This window comes from Tachysurus fulvidraco, chromosome 15, assembly GCF_022655615.1.
Source record: "Tachysurus fulvidraco isolate hzauxx_2018 chromosome 15, HZAU_PFXX_2.0, whole genome shotgun sequence".
Taxonomy (NCBI): Eukaryota; Metazoa; Chordata; class Actinopteri; order Siluriformes; family Bagridae; genus Tachysurus; species Tachysurus fulvidraco.
In genome coordinates, this window is record NC_062532.1 from 23046540 (window position 1) to 23067221 (window position 20682).

At 39.4% G+C, this 20682-nt stretch overlaps 1 protein-coding gene across 1 annotated transcript; it reads right to left on the minus strand.

The window, feature by feature from the left end:
• Nucleotides 1-5351: 5351 nt before the first annotated feature.
• paqr4a (progestin and adipoQ receptor family member IVa) lies at nt 5352-18176 on the minus strand. Its single transcript, XM_027145497.2, has 3 exons — nt 16271-18176; nt 8433-8651; nt 5352-6887 (listed from the first exon to the last, which is right to left on the minus strand). The coding sequence occupies exons 1-3, from the start codon at nt 16473-16475 to the stop codon at nt 6454-6456; spliced, it is 858 nt and encodes a 285-aa protein (XP_027001298.1). The 5' UTR covers nt 16476-18176; the 3' UTR covers nt 5352-6453.
• Nucleotides 18177-20682: the final 2506 nt, after the last annotated feature.

Sequence of the window (20682 nt, forward strand, 5' to 3'; positions counted from 1 at the left end):
GTGCCACCTACAGAAACTGCAGCAGAACCACAGTAATAACTTTGTGATCAGAAACCTCACTGGACCTAAACACTTCATTAAATGGTTCTTTTTTTATCCATAACAAGACAACGTACATATCAACATGTCATGTGACAATGCAGTGGAGCAGTAAACACTAAACGTGACGCTGTGTGTTTTTAGCAAATTGCTGTGGAGTAAAAAGGAATTAAAAAGGGGTTAAAATACATGGGGGTGTGTTGTTTTAGGAAAAGAATCAACTTCAGTTAGAAAAAGTAACTCTGCTTCGTCACACCACCTGTAACAGATCACCTCAAAATATGTGTTTCATTAGTAAGTGAGTAACAAGTGAAAAAGTCGATTTGTTCCATTTCATAAATAAGAGGTATAGACAAAAGGTTAACACTTAAATAAGGTCACCATTTGTGCTCTAAGAAAAATGTTCTGGAGATCTTTTGCTCTTCACACAGTGTGTAAAGCTGTTGGTCATTAGTGTTTAGTGTGTGATTAGTGTGTGATTTCACACTGTGTGTAAAGCTATTGGTCATTAGTGTTTAGTGTGTGATTTCACACTGTGTGTAAAGCTGTTGTGTTTAGTGTGTGATTTCACACTGTGTGTAAAGCTGTTGTGTTTAGTGTGTGATTTCTCACTGTGTGTAAAGCTGTTGGTGTTTAGTGTGTGATTAGTGTGTGATTTCTCACTGTGTGTAAAGCTGTTGTGTTTAGTGTGTGATTTCTCACTGTGTGTAAAGCTGATGGTGTTTAGTGTGTGATTAGTGTGTGATTTCTCACTGTGTGTAAAGCTGTTGGTGTTTAGTGTGTGTTTAGTGTGTGATTTCTCACTGTGTGTAAAGCTGTTGGTGTTGGGTGTCTGATTAGTGTGTGATTTCTCACTGTGTGTAAAGCTGTTGTGTTTAGTATGTGATTAGTGTGTGATTTCTCACTGTGTGTAAAGCTGTTGTGTTTAGTATGTGATTAGTGTGTGATTTCTCACTGTGTGTAAAGCTGTTGGTGTTTAGTGTGTGATTAGTGTGTGATTTCTCACTGTGTGTAAAGCTGTTGTGTTTAGTGTGTGATTAGTGTGTGATCAGCTCCAAACACTTTCTGTCTGTTAGGAGAATTATTCAGCACAACATCAGAGTCAAGAGCTTTAAACCTGGACGCATTCGCAAACTCTAAGCATGTGCCGATTAATATTTAATGTGTGTAATCGTTTTATTATAGAAATCTGTCTATTAAAGTATCACAACTACAGGTGTCAGGACTCATTTACATACTGATGGGTTTTCACTCACCTTTTACATTTAGTCTCAGAAAGAAAAAAGCAAAAGAAAGACACTGTTCAGAAAAATAAAGTTTATTGGTCTTTAAACATGTCATGTTTTATATATATATATGTATATGTGTGTGTGTGTGTGTGTGTGTGTGTATATAAGGCTGTAATAATATCAGAACTTAAAAATGATAGTGATTTCAACATCGGCACATGCCTAGTCATTACTACGCTCCATACGTCTCAATCTACATGTTTGTATTATGACATCACACAGTTATAAATGATCGTTATAAAGTTATGCAGCTTTGTTTGTTGTCTTTTTTTAGCTGTAAATGCCCGTTTTTAATCCCGAAACACATTCAAGTTCCACACCTTGTCTTTGTATACGCTTTATATATTAATGTGTATAAAAACATATTAGTGTGTGTGTCCTGTGCACACTGTATGCATATACACATATCTACATGAACATATTTACATTATTCGTTGGGTTTTGATAATGATATTCACATCGATACAAAGCCCTTAGTTGTTAAAAATAAAAGTAAAAAATAAAACTGTAAATAAAAGAAACAGTACAGTTGGTTGTGGTTGTTGTATTGCCTCCGTTTCATCACACACGCACACACACACACACGTATGAAGCTGTAAGCTGGACTGGTTTGTGTAGCGTATCAGTGTTAATAACTGTACTGCACATGCTGGGTGTTAAAGCGTGACAGCGTGAGCATGCGCTGGGTTTCAGATCGAGCTCCTGGCGGATGGTCCACAGAGAGAGCGAGCCTCAGTAATCCACAACAAACTCAACAAGGTGACATCATTATATTTACTGTGCTGATTGTGTTGCGTGTGACTTTTCCCTATTATTTATAACATGGATAAATCGGACATAGACGGGCTCTTCATCTGCTTCACTCTAAATCCATCAGTTTAACTTCAGTGTTCAGCTGATTGATTTTTAAGCGTTAAGCTGAAGTAGATATTCTTAGCCTGAAAGCTACACTAAGCTACGCTTTATATCTGATCACGAGTATTCAGCAGACGTAACCATTGTGACTGAATAAAGGCTGCTTTTTAAAGTTTATTACTGGTTACTTCACAATGTTTTTATCGTTTGCCCCGCAGTGGTACTTCACTGTCCAAGTCTAATTTCTCTGTGATCTTTTCCTCTATTCCGCACTAGCCGTGTAGCCGGACTCCGGTCCTGTGAGCCTTCAGCCGTCTAATTTGCATAAACATGTGCGATTGGTTGCTTAGTATTAATGATATTAATGTAATATAACGTTTGTAATAATTTCTTCATATATTTAAAGACTAATCCCCGCCAAGCAGCTGACTGTTCTTTGTTTCTGCTCTCATGCCTGGCTAGTATTAGCAGCTACGCTAGCTGTAACCTGGTGAGCCGGCATTAACGTATCCAGTTATAGAGATGTAAGAGCTTATGTACGTCGCTCTGGATAAGGGCGTCTGTCGAATGCTGTAAATGTAAATGCTAATGCTAATGCTAGCTCGCTGCGTGGAATCCGCTCAAACCCTTTACAATGTACATGTTCTGTGATGGCAAAGAAACAGGAAGTAGCTCTGATGAGTGTGTTAGGAACGTTCAGTGTGTAACTGCATTAATCGACGACCCTGAATCTTTTATTTGGCTATCGGTATATAAACATGTGTCTATTAATAGCTAACATGCACTAACCGACTCGGCCCTCCCCACATCCCCTCCCCCACCCGCCAAAACTCTGAAGTGATTTTCACTCAATAATAGACATCTTTACACATGCATTCAAGTTATTATTGTCGAAATATATATTACATCTAAATGAACATAAAGTAGAACGTAAACAGTACATATGATATGAATAACAATTAATAATGCTTTGTCCAAAAAAAAAAAACCCATACAAAATAATTAAATGAGAATGAAAGTGTTGAGAAATGAGAAAGAGTGCTAATCACAGTGCTGATGAACGTTGGATAGGACGATGCTAATGGCTTAGCAAAGTGAAGAGATTCGCTCATCCTTAGTGTTCTTTAGCTTCTTCCCCTACAACACACCAGACATCTGACCAGGCTTGTGCTGATTTTTGTATCAGCAGAATGTCTAGAATTCTGTATCTCTGGTGGCTTTTTGTATCCAAAGCTAGCCAAATGAAGGCCCGGAGCTTAAATGGCACGTCCAATCAGACTGATCTGATCTAATCTGTGCGATCTACATATAAATCTACATTTAGTCATCATCATCATCATCATCATCATCATCATCATCATCACTAAACCTATGAGTACTGGCAATTCATTTTTTTAAAAATCCTTGAATGCATAGATTTTCCACTTATTATTAATAATTTTATTTAATAATGATGGTTATTGGTACTAAACATTCGAAAGTCTTCCAGTGTGTTATATTTTCCGCTGTATCGCTCGCTCAAGATATAAACTTTGGTTTAACACCAAACAGACACTTGCATCAGAATACTGCTGATGATTTTGGCAAATAATTGTCATACACCGTAATTATCTCGTCTAAACCGACCGGCTGGAGCTCAGAGGAAAGAGTCAGCTGACGTGCAAACAGCAAATCGGTACATTTTACAATAAGAACCTTTCGTAATCGTATTTTTCTGGATAATAAAACAAATCTAATTTAATAATTCGATAAATAGTTTTGTAATAATCTGAGCATTAAATAAACAACGATAAATGTATTGACGTTATTGGACAGATTATTATTAGATTTCATCGATAATCTACTTATAAAGTAAAGTAATCTACTTAATCGAGTTATATTTACTAGTAATTTATTTGAAATTAATAAAGATTTGGTTTATTTCCTATAAAAATGGAAGAGATCCTGTGTCTTCACAGGTCCACTTAGATCCGAAAACCCGAGCTCCGACCCGAGACCCTGTGTACCTCGGACACGGGTCGGGTATAATAATAGCGGCATCGGGTCTCGGGTAATTTAAAATTAATGTGTTTTTACCGAACGGACCCGAGAAGACCCGAACTCCTGTATCTCGTGTGTGTGCATCGACTCAAGTCCTTTTCCAACCTCTCCTCTGTTTGCCAAGACCACTTGCGACATGTGGCTGGTGACGTGCGGCTGGCGGTGAGCTCATTTTCGTTGAAACAGACCTGTCAATCAATTTTGAATCCACGCTGTAGCGGTTATTTTAGTGTAGAGTTACACGGGTCGGGTCGGACTCGGGTCTAATTTTTTCGAGTTTGTCTCGGGTCGGGTCTTTTTCTAAAAAAAAAAAAATATATGCATGTCGGGTTCGGGTAAAAAGTGATTCGGGTCACTTCGGGTCAGGTTCATTTTTTTAGACCCGAGAAGACCTCTAGTGTGAATTTATTTATTTCATATTGCGTTTCCTATCACTACCCCCGTTTCCTATCACTACCCCCGTTTCCTATCACTACCCCAGTGAAGATATGTCAATATATCAATTTGTCTAAAGTTTGTAACCACCCGGTTAAATAAAATGTGTTGTTTACCGAACGTCCTGATAAAAGACTAACGGACCTGTACAACTATAAACTATAACGATACCACCGAGTTTTATTTTAGAGCTGTTATCACGTATGACTTCAGTTTCTGACCATCAGATTTAATAGAGCGAGAAATAAAGACAGACTTAGCGTTAAACAAGCTGCGTTCGTCGTCGGGTCCCAGAACCAGACCGGAGAAGAGAAATACAATCATTTGCATAAACGCAGCTGATTGGCTGAGACGACGTGCTACGGAAGCCGAGCTGCTTTGTGTTCCACGACGGTATTTGTTTCAAGTACTTTTTTTGTTTTGATCCACTGCTAAGGTTTTGTCATTAAACGGCTCGGTGTCTGTATTATAACGTAATAAACTAGCGTCACCGACGTGATCGAAAACAACAAAACTCGGTAAAATATAAACGGCTAGTTTTAGTGCACTGACGTAGCTATTAGCATAAAAACAAGTCGTTAGAAAGTCTACGTGATGACACGCTAACCGAACAGGTAGCGTCTCACCGTGTGAGAAAGAAAAAAGTGCCGAACGTTACACAGAACAAAAATGCTACCGAGAAAACAAAAGAAAGAATTTTGTGCATCTTGTTTGGCAAATACAGTCGTTACTTTTGTAAATTCTCTTCCTCGGTATTGTAAAAAAAAGCACCATAAACCTTGTAAACCTTACAAACAGCAAACAAAGGAAGAGTGAGCACTTCTCTTTGCCTCGGATGGAACAGAAAGACGGGGAGTAAAAAAAAATGGATGAAGAAACGTGATGATAACATAACATGAAAGGAGTGAGAGGTGGATGTGTGTTTAAATATATCTGTGTGGACTTTACTACTGAACAATTGTAGTGCATTGTGTGTGTGTGTGTGTGTGTGTGTGTGTGTGTGTAGCCTCAGAGCAGAGCGTACATTACCAGAAGCCATGCTTTCCACCAGCTGCTGCGTGCGATGAGTGGCTGTGCAATGCAAATGCGCGTTGTGCGATGCAAACTTTTTTCCCGAGCCTTCCGGCTCCACTGTACCTCAGGATTTTCCATACATGAAAATAAAAATCATCAGGATTCCTAAAGTTAATGCTCTGAAGGCTGGTGTGAAAACATATATATATATATATGATAAATGCCATATAACAGAGTGTGTACGCAATCGGTCGGTCTCCTGTGGCAACTCCAGGTGTACGATCTTGCATTTGAGGTCACGGTCGAACCGAGACCTACGTACGTCACCGTCTTTCACGACTTTACCATACGAGCGAGTTCCTGTAGCCCATCCCCCCACCCCCACCCCCATTAAAAAGTGAGGTCAGAGGTTAAATGTTGTTACAACATCCCCACCCCACCACACAATTACACCCCCCCACATCCCTTATCAGTGCTTAATGCATGTCAAACTGCGAGGATGAACAATAATCTGCACCCCGCCGAGGTCAAAGGTCAGAGCTCTACACAGGAATCTGTTTGCAAATGAATCCTATGAATCACAAACCCCCTGGATTAAAAACTAGAGTCAAGAGGTCAAAGGTCAGAGCTTGTGACCTCTCCCTGAGTCTAAAGAAAACCTGATGCATGTCAAATTCTATAAATAAAACAAAATCAACACAAAACAAAACAAAACAAAACAAAAAAATCTCAAGTCCAGTAGAATGATTCCTGGAAAAATTCCCACCCCCGAGGTCAGAGATCAGTACGCTGGACAGTCGTAAGTGTTGATCCACAGCAGGTCATCCAGGACGCCCCAGTGCAGCGACAGGATGGAGCCGACCACCAGCACGTGCATGATCTGGTGGCTGTTGCACCAATAGTCAAAGAGACCAGGGCAGAAGCGTTCGGGAACTCGGGCTATGTTGATGATTCCACCCGACACCGCCAGCGCCTCCATGGTGAGGAAGTATCGTAGCGACTTGGAGCTTCCCCCACCCACACCCAACCACCGCAGCCCCAAGAAGAAGAAGCGAAAGAGTGCCTGCCCGCCGAACGAGCGCAATCGGCGCACGCTGCTCCGAGCTGTCACTGCACAGTAGATGGCATAACTGGACAGACCGATGTAGGTCAGCAACGCGGCGCCGCGCAGCAACGGGTAGCACAGCAGCGTGCTGTACACAATGGGCAGAGCTCCTGCAGAGAAAAAAGATAATTAATCTTTTACAATGAATAAATAAATACAGTGATCATTCTTCCACACGCTCCCACTGACATCTGTCTGATGTCAATTTCACATCTAAGCACTACATTACCCAGAATCCCAAAGTAAACCCAACCTATCACAGAGCCTCTGTAAACATATTAGCTGTGGTAATTATACCAGCCATTAATGTGATCGTTACAACTAGCACTATTTCTTCAGCAGTATGTTGACAATACTCAAGGAACGTTTTGAGATATAGACGCTATTAAACAACCCATCTAGAATTATTCAGAATAATCTGAATGTTGAGATCAGAAAATTCTACTTAAGCAGCCGTGCAACCCGACTCTGAACACTGGGAACTTTTCCCCCTGTACATATCGATGTAACCTGATTACGGCCAATAACCATAAAACACATTATGGTACTTATTGTATCGCCGTGTTAGTCGTTGATGTCGAAAACCCAGGAACTTAATGCTGAATAAAACAGTTATAGTGCAATCACTTAATCATTCTAATTATGTTTTCGTGTAAAAAAAACGGCCTCCATCTGTTCGCGCCAGCCGCAGGAACTTTATTACTTTGCCCTGTTAGTGAGTTAGCGAGCTGAATGACTCAGAGGACGGAGTGTGAATGAAACGGAGTGTAAATCTCCATGGAAATCTCTCCAGCTAGACTGTTGCAGTTTCCAAAGTCCAGTGAATCCCTGGTGGAAAAATCCACTGGCGACAAACTACACACTCCTCCTGTTGTGCTGAAAGCGACAGAGGTGCAATGCTGCAATGAGATTTGTGTGTGTGTGTGTGTGTGTGTGTATTTACATTTACAGCATTTAGCAGACGCCCTTATCCAGAGCAACTTACATTTTATCTCTTTTTTATACAACTGAGCAATTGACGGTTAAGGGCCTTGCTGAGGGGGCCCAGCAGTGGCAGCCTGGTGGAAGTAGGAATCGAACTCACAACACCTTATCCACTAGGCTACCACATCCCTATTAGTATTAGTATCTAGTATACTGTATGTTTGATATTCTTTGATATTTATCTAACATATTTTGGAGATAGGGGGGACACGGTGCCTTAGTGGTTAGCACGTTCGCCTCACACCTCCAGGGTTGGGGGTTCGATTCCCGCCTCCACCTTGTGTGTGTAGTTTGCATGTTCTCCCCGTGCCTCGGGGGTTTCCTCCGGGTACTCCGGTTTCCTCCTCCGGTCCAAAGACATGCATGGTAGGTTGATTGGCATCTCTGGTAAATTGTCCGTAGTGTGTGTGTGCCCTGTGATGGGTTGGCACTCCGTCCAGGGTGTATCCTGCCTCGATGCCCGATGACGCCTGAGATAGGCACAGGCTCCCCGTGACCCGAGACGTTCGGATAAGCGGTAGAAGATGAATGGATGAACAAGCGAACACAGCAATAGAGCAACGTTCTACTTTTACCCGTAATTAAACGAACCAATCAGGAAGTGAATATGGAATATCTGTGTATAAATTATATCTTTGCATCAGAGCAGCGGCCGGTGTTGCGGCTCTTACCCAGTGTGTTAATCATGCATATGCCGCACATGTCTAGAGTCAGCAGCTTTTTGTAGACGGGTTCTCCTCCCTCGTGGTTCATGAACAGGTGATAGAGGACGGAGCCGAGCTGAGGAGACAAACAGGCCAGGAAGTGGACCACACCCAGCCACGTCACACTGATCTGAGACCAGGGCATGTTGAGGGGGAGCAGCACCAAGAAACACAGCAGGGGGATGCCTGTCGATAACACACACACACACACACACACACAGAGAAACATGTCAGATGAAAGACTTGAGGAAGATGGAGGATGGAAGGAAAAAGAAATTATATACTTTGGTGTGTGTTTGTGTGTATAAAATGATTAGCTTATGCTGAGCTTTTTGGCATAAGCTGAATGATCAAAATGTGCACGTTTGCATGCAAACACACACACACACACACACACACACACACACACACACACACACACACACACACACACACTGTTATGGAGGTGAAGAGGAACAGTGCAGTGCTTAAAGAAGTCATTAATAAGCTTTCCACACCACAGTGCTGCTGAGTTCTGGACTCTGATTGGTGGTCAGGTGACTGATTCTCAGCTCTGACACTACAGCAGCTGAACATCACACTCGCTCTGATGCTTCACACTGAGACACACACACACACACACACACACACACACACTCGCGGATGAGCAAAATAAGTTACGATTACGACATTTTCTGTGATGCGATTTTTAATGTTTATGTAAGAAGTCTCTGGTGTTTAGATGCAGAATTTAGCAGCACGGCGGAAGAGCAGCAAGACTGAGGTGTGTTTCAGATTTCTTTAACTTTAGCTTAATTAACAATATTTTATAAATTAATTCTTTGATTATATATAAATGTTCTAAACTACCACATGTTCTGCTGAATTATTCATTAATAATCTCTCTCTCTCTCTACCTTTCCTTTAGAGAAGAAACCCACAGCTGGACCATTAAACATAGAACACACTAAGACAAATGTGTGTGTGGGTGTGTGTGTGTGTGTGTTGTGTGTGTGTGTGTGTAAGACCACAGATATTGTCAAATTAGACTAATTAAACCCAATGCTCTTTATTAGATATATTATATTAGATAAAATGTTTATTGTGGTGTGTGTGTGTGTGTGTGTGTGTGTGCGCGCACGTGCATTAGCTCTACTTCTCCTACTCTGTATAAACAGCAACAGACTCCTCCCACAGACATTTGTGTTGAATATGATAATAATGAAGTGTACAGATCAGATGTCAAAGCAGATGGACATTCAGTCTAGAGTTAAGTTATCTCAGTTAACTACAGTCTACAGAACTAGGCAGATCACACACACACACACACACACATACTGAAACACACACACACTTACAGACACACACTTACACAGACACACACACTCACACACACTTATACAGAAACACACTCACACACTTATACACACTTATACAGAAACCCACACTTATACAGACACACACACACTTACACACACTCACACACTTATACAGAAACACACACACACACACACTTATACAGAAACACACACTTATAGACACACACACTTATACAGAAACACACACACTTAGACACACACACTTATACAGAAACACACATACAGAAACACACACACTTATAGACACACAAACACACACACATACAGAAACACACATACAGAAACACACACACTTATACAGACACACAAACACACACACACTTATACAGAAACACACACACTTATAGACACACAAACACACACACACACTTATACAGAAACACACACTTATACAGACACACACACACTTACAGACACACACTCACACACTTATACAGAAACACACACACACACACTTATACAGAAACACACACTTATAGACACACACACTTATAGACACACAAACATACAGAAACACACACCTATAGACACACACACACACTTATACAGAAACACACATACAGAAACACACACACTTATACAGACACACAAACACACACACACTTATACAGAAACACACACACTTATAGACACACAAACTCACACACACTTATACAGAAACACACACACTTATAGACACACATAAACACACACACACACTTATACAGAAACACACACACTCACACACTTATACAGAAACACACACACTTATAAACACACACACACTTATACAGAAACACACACTTATACAGACGTGCACACACACACACACACACACACACACACACACACACACACACACACACACACACACACACAAAGAAACACTCACACACACACTTTTACAGAAACACACACACAGAAACACAAACATACAGAAACAAACTTTTACAGAAACACACACACAAACACACACACACATACAGAAACACAGAAACACACACAAACAAACACACACTTATATCCAACCCAAATTCAAAAAAAGTTGGGATACATTTGAATAAAATGAAAACTAAAAGAATTTAAAATCACGAGTCAATATTTTATTCACACATTTATATACAAATTACACAAACACACAATTGTACAGAAATACACACACACACACACATACAAACGTTCATACATACACTTGTACAGAAACACACACACTCTTATATACAAATACACACACAGTCGTATGCAAACGTTTATGAAATCAATTCCCATGATTTTCATGTATAAATATTTGGGTGTTTTATCAGAAATTTCATTTTGATCTATTAAATAACTGAAGGACACTAAAGTAATATTTCAGTAGTGACATGAGGTTTATTGGATTTACAGAAAATGTGCAATAGGCATCAAAACGAAATTAGACAGGTGCATAAATTTGGGCACCCTAACAGAAAAATCACATGAATGTTTATTAGAGCGTTCTTTAGCAGTAATAACAGCCTCTAGATGCTTCCTATAGCCTGTAATGAGTGTCTGAGTTCTGGATGAATGTATTTTGGACCGTTCCTCCTTACAGAACATCTCCAGGTGAGTTAGGATTGATGGTTGCCGAGCTCGGACAGTCCGCTTCACATCACCCCTCAGATGTTCGGTGACCTTCAGGTCTGGGGACTGGGACGGCCGTTCCAGAACATTGTTCTTGTTCCTCTGCATAAATGCCTCAGTAGATTTTGAGCAGTGTTTTGGGTCGTTGTCTTGTTAAAAGATCCGACTTCAACTTTGTGACTGATTCCTCAACATTATTCTCAAGAATCTGCTGATATTGAGTGGAATCCATGCGACCCTCAACTTTACCCAGATTCCCAGCACCGGCACGGGCCACACGGCCCCACAGCATGATGGAACCTCCACCAATGTTACTGTGTGTAGCAAGTGTTTTTCTTGGATTACTGTGTTCTTTTGCCCCCATGCATAACGCCCCTTGTTATGACCAAATAACACAATATTTGTTTCATCGCTCCACAAGCACCTTATTCCTAAATGTGCGTTTGCAGACCTCAAGTGACTCCGTTTGTGGAGTGTGTGCAGAAAAGCTTCTTTCGCATCGCTCTCCCATATAGCTTCACCTTGCGCAAAGTGCGCTGACTTGTTGAACGATGCACAGTGACACCACCTGCAGTAAGGTCTTTGGAGGTGGTCTGTGGGCTGTTTGTGATCGCTCTCACCATCCTTCACCTCTCCAATATTTTACATGACCTGCCACCTCTGGCCTTAACAAGAACTGTGCCTGTGGTCTTCCATGTCCTCACTATGTTCCTCACAGTGACACTGACAGCTTATATCTGTGCCATAACTTTTTGTAGCCTTCCCCTAAACCATAATGATGAACAATCTTTGTTTTCAGGTCATTTGAGAGTTGTTTTGAGGCCTCCATGTTGCCGCTCTTCAGAGCAGAGACCAACAAAGTGCAATTGGCCTTAAATACCTTTTGTCATGATTGGATGCACTTGTCTATGATGTTCAAGGCTTATTAATGAGCCATCAAACCAATTGTGTGTTCACATTAATCAGTGTTCAGTAGTTACACGTATTCAAATCAACAAAATGGCGAGGGTGCCCAAATTTATGCACCTGTCTAATTTCGTTTTGATGCATATTGCACATTTTCTGTTAGTCCAATAAACCTCATGTCACTACTGAAATATTACTTTAGTGTCCTTCGGTTATTTGACAGATCAAAATGAAATCGATGATCCATTAACCCAAATATTTATACATGAAAATCATGGAAAATGTCAGGGGTGCTTAAACTTTTGCATACGACTGTATATACAAATTACACAAACACACACTTGTACAGAAATACACACACTTATATATAAATATATACAGACATACACACACATACTTTTAAACAAACACACACAAACATATACATACAAATATATAACACACACACGCATGCATACACACACACACACACACACACACACACACACGCATGCATACACACACACACAGACACACACAAATACACAAAAACATGTGCACACACACATTCTTGACAGTTTGACAACAATATGTCAGTGTGAACTGTTTGTTCTGAATGTAAATAAACAATAAGGATTTTAAATACACACGTGTGACACTGACGAACTATTTAATACTTCACTTTAAAGGTGGTGTTAATATGAAGGTGGAGTTCACAAGGTGTTTAACACGATTCTGAAGACCAGGAACGTTCCCTGTTTGAATAAGTGTCTACACACAACACACACTACACAAAACACACACTACACTCACAAAATACACACACACTACACAAACAAAATACACACACACTACACACATAACACATACACACTACACAAACAAAACACACACAGACTACACACACAACACAAACAAAACACATACACACTACACAAAAAAAATACACACACACAACACAAACAAAATACACACAGACTACACACACAACACAAACAAAATACACACAGACTATACACACAACACAAACAAAATACACATACACAACACAAACAAAATACACACAGACTACACACACAGCACAAACAAAACACACACACTACACAAAAAAATACACACACACTACACAAACAAAACACACACACAACACAAACAAAATACACACACACTACACACACAACACAAACAAAACACATACACACTACACAAAAATACACACACACACACAACACAAACAAAATACACACAGACTACACACACAACACAAACAAAACACACACACTTCACAAACAAAATACACACACACTACACACAAACAAAACACACACACAACACAAACAAAATACACACAGACTACACACACAACACAAACAAAATACACACACACAACACAAACAAAATACACACAGACTACACACACAACACAAACAAAACACACACACACTACACAAAAAAATACACACAGACTACACACACAACACAAACAAATACATACACACTACACAAACAAAACACACACACACAACACAAACAAAATACACACACACTACACACACAACACAAACAAAACACATACACAAACAAAATACACACACACACAACACAAACAAAATACACACAGACTACACACACAACACAAACAAAACACATACACACTACACAAACAAAATACACACACACAACACAAACAAAATACACACAGACTACACACACAACACAAACAAAATACACACAGACTACACACACAACAAAAACAAAACACACACACTACACAAACAAAATACACACAGACTACACACAACACAAACACAACACAAAAACACACAGACAACAAAAACACACAACACAAAAAACACACACACAACACAAACCAAACACACACAAAGAACACACACAACACACACACAACCAAAACGCACACATGCACACAACACAAACACACAACACTAACAAAACACACACACACACACAACACAAACAAAACATACACACACTTCCCAAAATACAAGCAACTTGAAAAAGATCAAAGCAATGACAGATCAGAAGTGACAAAATGCTGTTATGACATTTCAGAAATTTTAGCATGGAACAAAAAATAAAATCTTTGTCACAGAAGAAGGAGTTGTGTTGATGTCAGAATCCTGCCCAGGGATGTGGCAAGCAAATGTGATCTTCTGAAGGGTGTGTATTCAAACAAAACACATGCAAAAGACTAGCAATGCTAAAACACACACACACACACACACACACACACACATCAACTAATTGTGATTTATAGATTTACGGCTCATTGTTTTTGATGTATATCATGTTTTTAATACGATCAATAAACCTCGCTAAATCACAACGAATCTCAATATGAGTTCAAATAAAATGCAACGATTTTCCTCCACACAGGAACGAATCCTGCAACATGTCACATTTATTCTCCTGTTTCCTGAAGCTACGTCAGCGTGAGGCTCGAGTTCGGCTACGTCGCTTGTTTAAAGATTTCACTTTTCCTGCTCACGTAACACAAACATGCAGAATGGAGAAAAGAACATGTAGAAAATATCACAGATTTCAACAGAGACGATCCTGAATCGCAAGATTATATAAAACAGAGTAAAAAAAAACTATAACTAAACTAGTTTTAAAAATATTTTTATTATAATCTTTACAAAGAAACAAATTGAAACAATTATAGATGAATAAATATATAACAAAAAAAAACAGAACTAATATTAAATAATTCATAAAATAACATTTTTACGGCATGTTGCACTTTATTGCCCTCCTTTATAGTCCTTCACCACATCAAACTTATCTTAGCTGCAATATAAAAATTTATGTTCAACTTTTTACTGATTTTATTTGCATAAATAGAGCTAGATGGAAAAAAACAATACCAGTATTAAAAAAAAAAACATTTTTTAAAGATAGTACACATGCAAAATAAACAATTATGAGTCTGTTTGATATTTAAAAACGTCCAAAGCGATCTGGTGTGTAAAACTATGGATTTGATGAACAAGTTTCAATCGAACGATTAAATAAATGTGAGAGATGGTGGCTTACAGGTGAAAATACTGAGAAAGCCACAGAGAAACACATTCTCTCGCTCACACACACACACACACACACACACACACACACACACACACACACACACACACACACACACAACCCACTGTAACACACTCTGATCGCTTGTCCTTTATTACAAGCGCTAGTTGTAGATCTTCCACGTACCCAAATGAGTCGTCTGAGTTTGTTCTAGCTGACGTGTCCGAGAAGTGGCGAGGAAACTTTCTTTTCTTACACGCAAATTGCGAAAGGAAAAGAAATGTGGAAAAGAATTTAATCGTTTCAAAGTCGTTTGAGTCCGACTGTTCAGTTCTGAGTGACACGAGGATCATTATACACTTCTCTGAGAGAATTGGAAGTAATCTGTAGAGTTTTTCTGTCTAACGTTTGTTTTTCTTGGACTCGATGACTTTCTTGAGAACATTCGTGAGAACCGAATATTGTGATGACGTGCCACATTGTCCAGCTCCCGGTGTCAAAGTTATCTACATCAACAGTGAGGTGTTTAATGACACATTATGACTGCTCACTGAACCCTGTGTCACTGTGTTTCATTATTAATAAGTAGTGTTTGCAGTGTGTAATATGTATGCACTCGTCTAACCCTCCTAATTAAACGTCTTTCAGGTGAATGCATGGTTATTGTAAGGAAATCAATAACGTAAAGATGTTAGTACTATGTAATAGTAAAGATGTTAATAGAGTAATGATGTTAATGGAGTAACGATGTTCATAGAGTAAAGATGTTAGTAGTAAAGATGTTGTTAATAGTAAAGATGTCAATAGAATAAAGATGTTGATAGTAACGATGTTAATAAAGTAACGATGTTAATAGAGTAACGATGTTAATAGAGTAACGATGTTAATAGAGTAAAGATGTTGATAGTAATTAGTGATTGTTGTTGTTGTACTCACCATGTGTGTAGATGTTTCCCAGCTCATTGTGCAGGTAAAACAGACTCCTGATGCAGTCCTGCACGGAGGAGATCGGTCTGTAGCCGGTCAACACATATCTATTGAACTGGAGGTGAGGAGGAGAGTTCGCCCAGTCCAGTAATCTGGGTCCATTTAGATAGGCCATGGCAAAAAAAAAAAACACCACCACACACAAACACAACATACAACTACAACACACTGCGGAATCCCACAGTATGGATTAAACACACTGCTGAAGGGAGCGCGTGCATAGAGACGTGGATCGCGTGCATAGGGACGTGGAGCACGTGCATAGGGACGTGGAGCACGTGCCTGCTGAGAGCCGAGGGAAAGCCGGCTCGGGTTAAAAAATAAAAATAAAAATAAAAAAATCCAGCTGTTTTACAGACTTCAGCCACTACTGTGTCGAATGTTTGATTTGTTTTTAACAAAAAATGTCACCTACAGAGAAGAATCTGACATCCAACCTCACAAGCTGATCGATCTTCCGACATCTCCTCAGAGCAGAGAGCTAACACTGCTAGCTAGCTAGCGGCTAACCTCTGACGCCTCACAGGCTCGAGCCCTAACGGTCATTTGCATAAACGCTCATTAGCATCATTAGCATGTTGGAAGGAAGGACGGTTTTCTACTCGAATAAACCGATCATTTTATTTATTCATTTTTAAAATAGCCACTTGTTTGTTGTAAAACACTTTAAATCTTAACGAGATGACATTTTTACACAGATTTCACTGACTTTACCTTCGAGTCTAAGCTTTAAGTTCAATAAGTTCAGCTTGACCCTCAGATTTACCTCAAAAATAAAGATTAATAAGCACATAAACACACTAAGTCTTTAGTCTCTAAAGAAAAAATCATTTAAAAGGGTAGTAACGACTGAGGGGTGGATTTTGGCGAACACGTGAATTATAACACGGTAATAATCCAACAATTAGACATTAATTCACGAATTTGAGTCAATTCGGAAAAATACCTCGTGCTGGAATTAGGTTACTTATATAATCTGTCTATAACTGCTGTAATTAAATATATAATTTATCACATAGTTTAATATTTTGGTGTCCATTTAATCGTTTTTTCCCGATGAAAACTGCGAAACGGTTATTTAGACTAACCCCTTCTTATAAACAATAAAGTTTAATGAAGAATACTTTAGTCTTTATCGCTGTTTAGAGAAATTAAACAGGATCCAAAAAAGAACAGGATCCAAAAAAAATCTCCATTCAATCACATCCAGTCAGTTAAGCAGGTTGGTGCGCGCGCGCACTCACACACACACACACACACACATACACACACGGCTAGCTAACGTGTAGCCGCACTTGCTAACCCAAAGTCAGTTGATTCAGTCAAATTGGCGAAATCATAGCGAGAGATTTAATCGATGTTCCTACAAAAATAGGCCATAAGTGATGAAATGTGTCACAGCTGAAAGCCAGCGGTCATGTCCGGGTCTGTGCGGCGCTCTGGGCCGCCAGGCTGAGGGTGAAATCCACAACACACTCCGTTTGGCTTTAATCCGGAATAAAGGAACTTGGTGCAAAAACACACAGGATGCGACTTTTCTGTGTGATTATCCTTGAAACAAATTCTGACCTCCAATCCGCCTCCAATCCCCCGAACACATCTCCTCTGCCATCTTCTACACCGGCGTCCGGATCAGTCGGTTTTTTTTTTTTTTGCTCGGTGCGGCGATGAACGAATCGTGAGTTTGTTCAAAAGTGAGTCGACTCGCAAGCACAAAAAATATATATTTTTTATCTTTTATTTGCTTGCATAAAAGCGCGTTTTAAACGACACATATTCTACTTCCCCTACTTAAAAATACAAACAAATGTTTCCTCTTAATCAAGTATAGAGATTGCAACTTCCGGATGCTGGTCTTCCTGGTGAATCAAATGAATTAATGCTTGCTCAGTTTGTATGGAGTCACTTCAGCGAGTTTGTTTAAAAGAATCGAATCAGTGAAATGAGTCATAATTGTAAACCCTATGAAGTCCTTTTCCCCTACGGAAGGACTACAGTGCTAAAATACACCACACACTAGCACTCCTCTGATGACTTGCATATATCTTATATATGTGAGATCAATATATAACACTTTTAAGTCATGCATTTTGCCATATAGTGCTGTGCTTTAAAATAACTTGAACTAACACTAGCCACATGCCGCATGCATGGGTCAAATTCAGCCTGTGAGTAAAATTTCTCAATTCAGTTAAGCAGAAGTAAAAAATAAAGGTACTGTAACTGGTGCAAGAACAATGCAATGGAGATAAAAAATAAAAATAAAAAGTAGTAGAGGCACAGGGGCAAATCTGCATGTCATCAGCACATATTCTTAATTCTCGTGTTGTCATTTTCTCCTTTTTTTGCTGGACATATTAGCAAAAATAACTCCTTTGCAATGTCACTGTTTAAGAAAGAATATCATCCATAATTCTTTGCAAAAATAATGCAACTCTACAAAACAAAATAACTACCGGTTATACAAAATAACTACTGGTTATACCACTAATGCACCAACAATGAATTTGAACTAAATATCATGAGAACAACAGAAAAATTAGATGACAGTTTTATTAAAATTAGATAATCTAGGAATTCTAAATAATATGAATATAAGTTAGCAATAAGGATATGAAATTAATATCCAAGTCATGATTGGGCATAGTCAGCTGTCAGTAAAGGAAAGGTACATCATAATCACCTTTATTGCCAAATACTTTTTAATATTCTTATATGCCCTAATGAGGTTTTATATGTACAAGGAATTTGCCTTGGTATAATGGTGCATAATAATTTAAAACAAAGGGGGCATAAATATATAGAACCCATGAAAACTAAATATAAAAGACTAAACATTAAAAAAAAATTAACAATATACGAGTGCAGCGTGCACAAAGTGAACCACTGCAAAACTGCTACATGCAGTTCAGATGACTCTGATGTGCAACTAGGCTGTCACTAGAATCCCTGTATCTTCTTCTTCTGAAGACCCACTAACCCAGCTTTCATATCTCTTTGTTTTGTGCTGCACAGTAGTAAATATCCATATTTATTGGTAGTGTCCAAGATCAAGATCAGGTAAGAAATGAATGTGTGGTTCAATATTATAAATAAGAATCACACTGAACCATTGAGTCATTTTAAGATAATACTCATTGATCAGGGTTGTGTCTCTTTGCTCGTATTTCCTAATCTTAGTGCAGCTTTTGATACCATTGACCATGTTATTTTACTTGAATGGCTAGAACATGTTGTTGTTGTTGTTAAAGAGACAGTCCTCTCCTGGATCAGGTCTCATTTGACGCAGTGGTCCATGGACCAAATGGTACCGGGCCGCCCAAGGAACATTAAATTATTTCAATTTTATTTACTGTGGTGTACTTCTCTCGGGTTTGTCCGACTTTCCATGGATGACTGTTAACTGAGAGTCGTCACCTAAAGCCGCACCGATACCGTGCATGCGCAAAATATGATATCGGGCCGCGTTTGGGTGACGTCTGGTGCTGAGCATTGTAGCTTTGGTGGAGAGAGAAGGTGTGTATCGCTCTTCTCTCTGTTCACCGGTACTTTGTCATGTTTAACAGTGCTTGGTGTACGTTTATATTGTGTTTGCTCAAATTTAACCCACAAATTAGCAAAAATGAGCACGAAACAGACGTCGTTAGAAAGTTAGAAACTCTGCCGGTGTTCTGGATTAAAGTCATGGCGGAATACCCTGAGATTGTCACCACAGCACTTAAATCCCTATTGTCATTTCCGACATGCTATCTGTGTGAAGCGGGGTTTTCTGCAGTGACGGCAACCAAAACAAAACAACGGAATAAACTGGACATAAGCAACACACTTCGGGTGTCATTGTCTCCTGTTACCCCAGATGGAACCGTCTCGTTGTAAAGAAACAAGCTCAGGGTTCTCATTCATTTAGCGTTGTAGTGAGTTTAAAAGGCATGTTTAAATACAATTAAATTAAAATTATTAATTTTAATTTAATTGTATAGCCGAAGCCACCCACCCCCACCCCCAGCGGGCCGCGGTAAAATGATCAAACATTGACCGGTCCGCGGCGAAAAAAAGGTTGGGGACCACTGATTTGACGGATAGATATCAGTTCGTAGATCTAAATGGTGACTAAACAAACTAAGGTAATGTTCAGTGTTCTGCAAGGTTCTGTTTTAGGCCCATTGCTTTTCTCCCTATATATGCTATGCCTTGGTGCAATTATTCCTAAAAATGGTATTGGTTTCCACTTTTAGGCTGATGACATGCAGCTATATGTTTCAAATAAGTCAGATGTGAGTAATAAGATTGAAGATTGCGTGAAGGACATCAGACAGTGGATGCTTACTAACTTCCTCCTGCTTAACTCTGACAAGACAGAC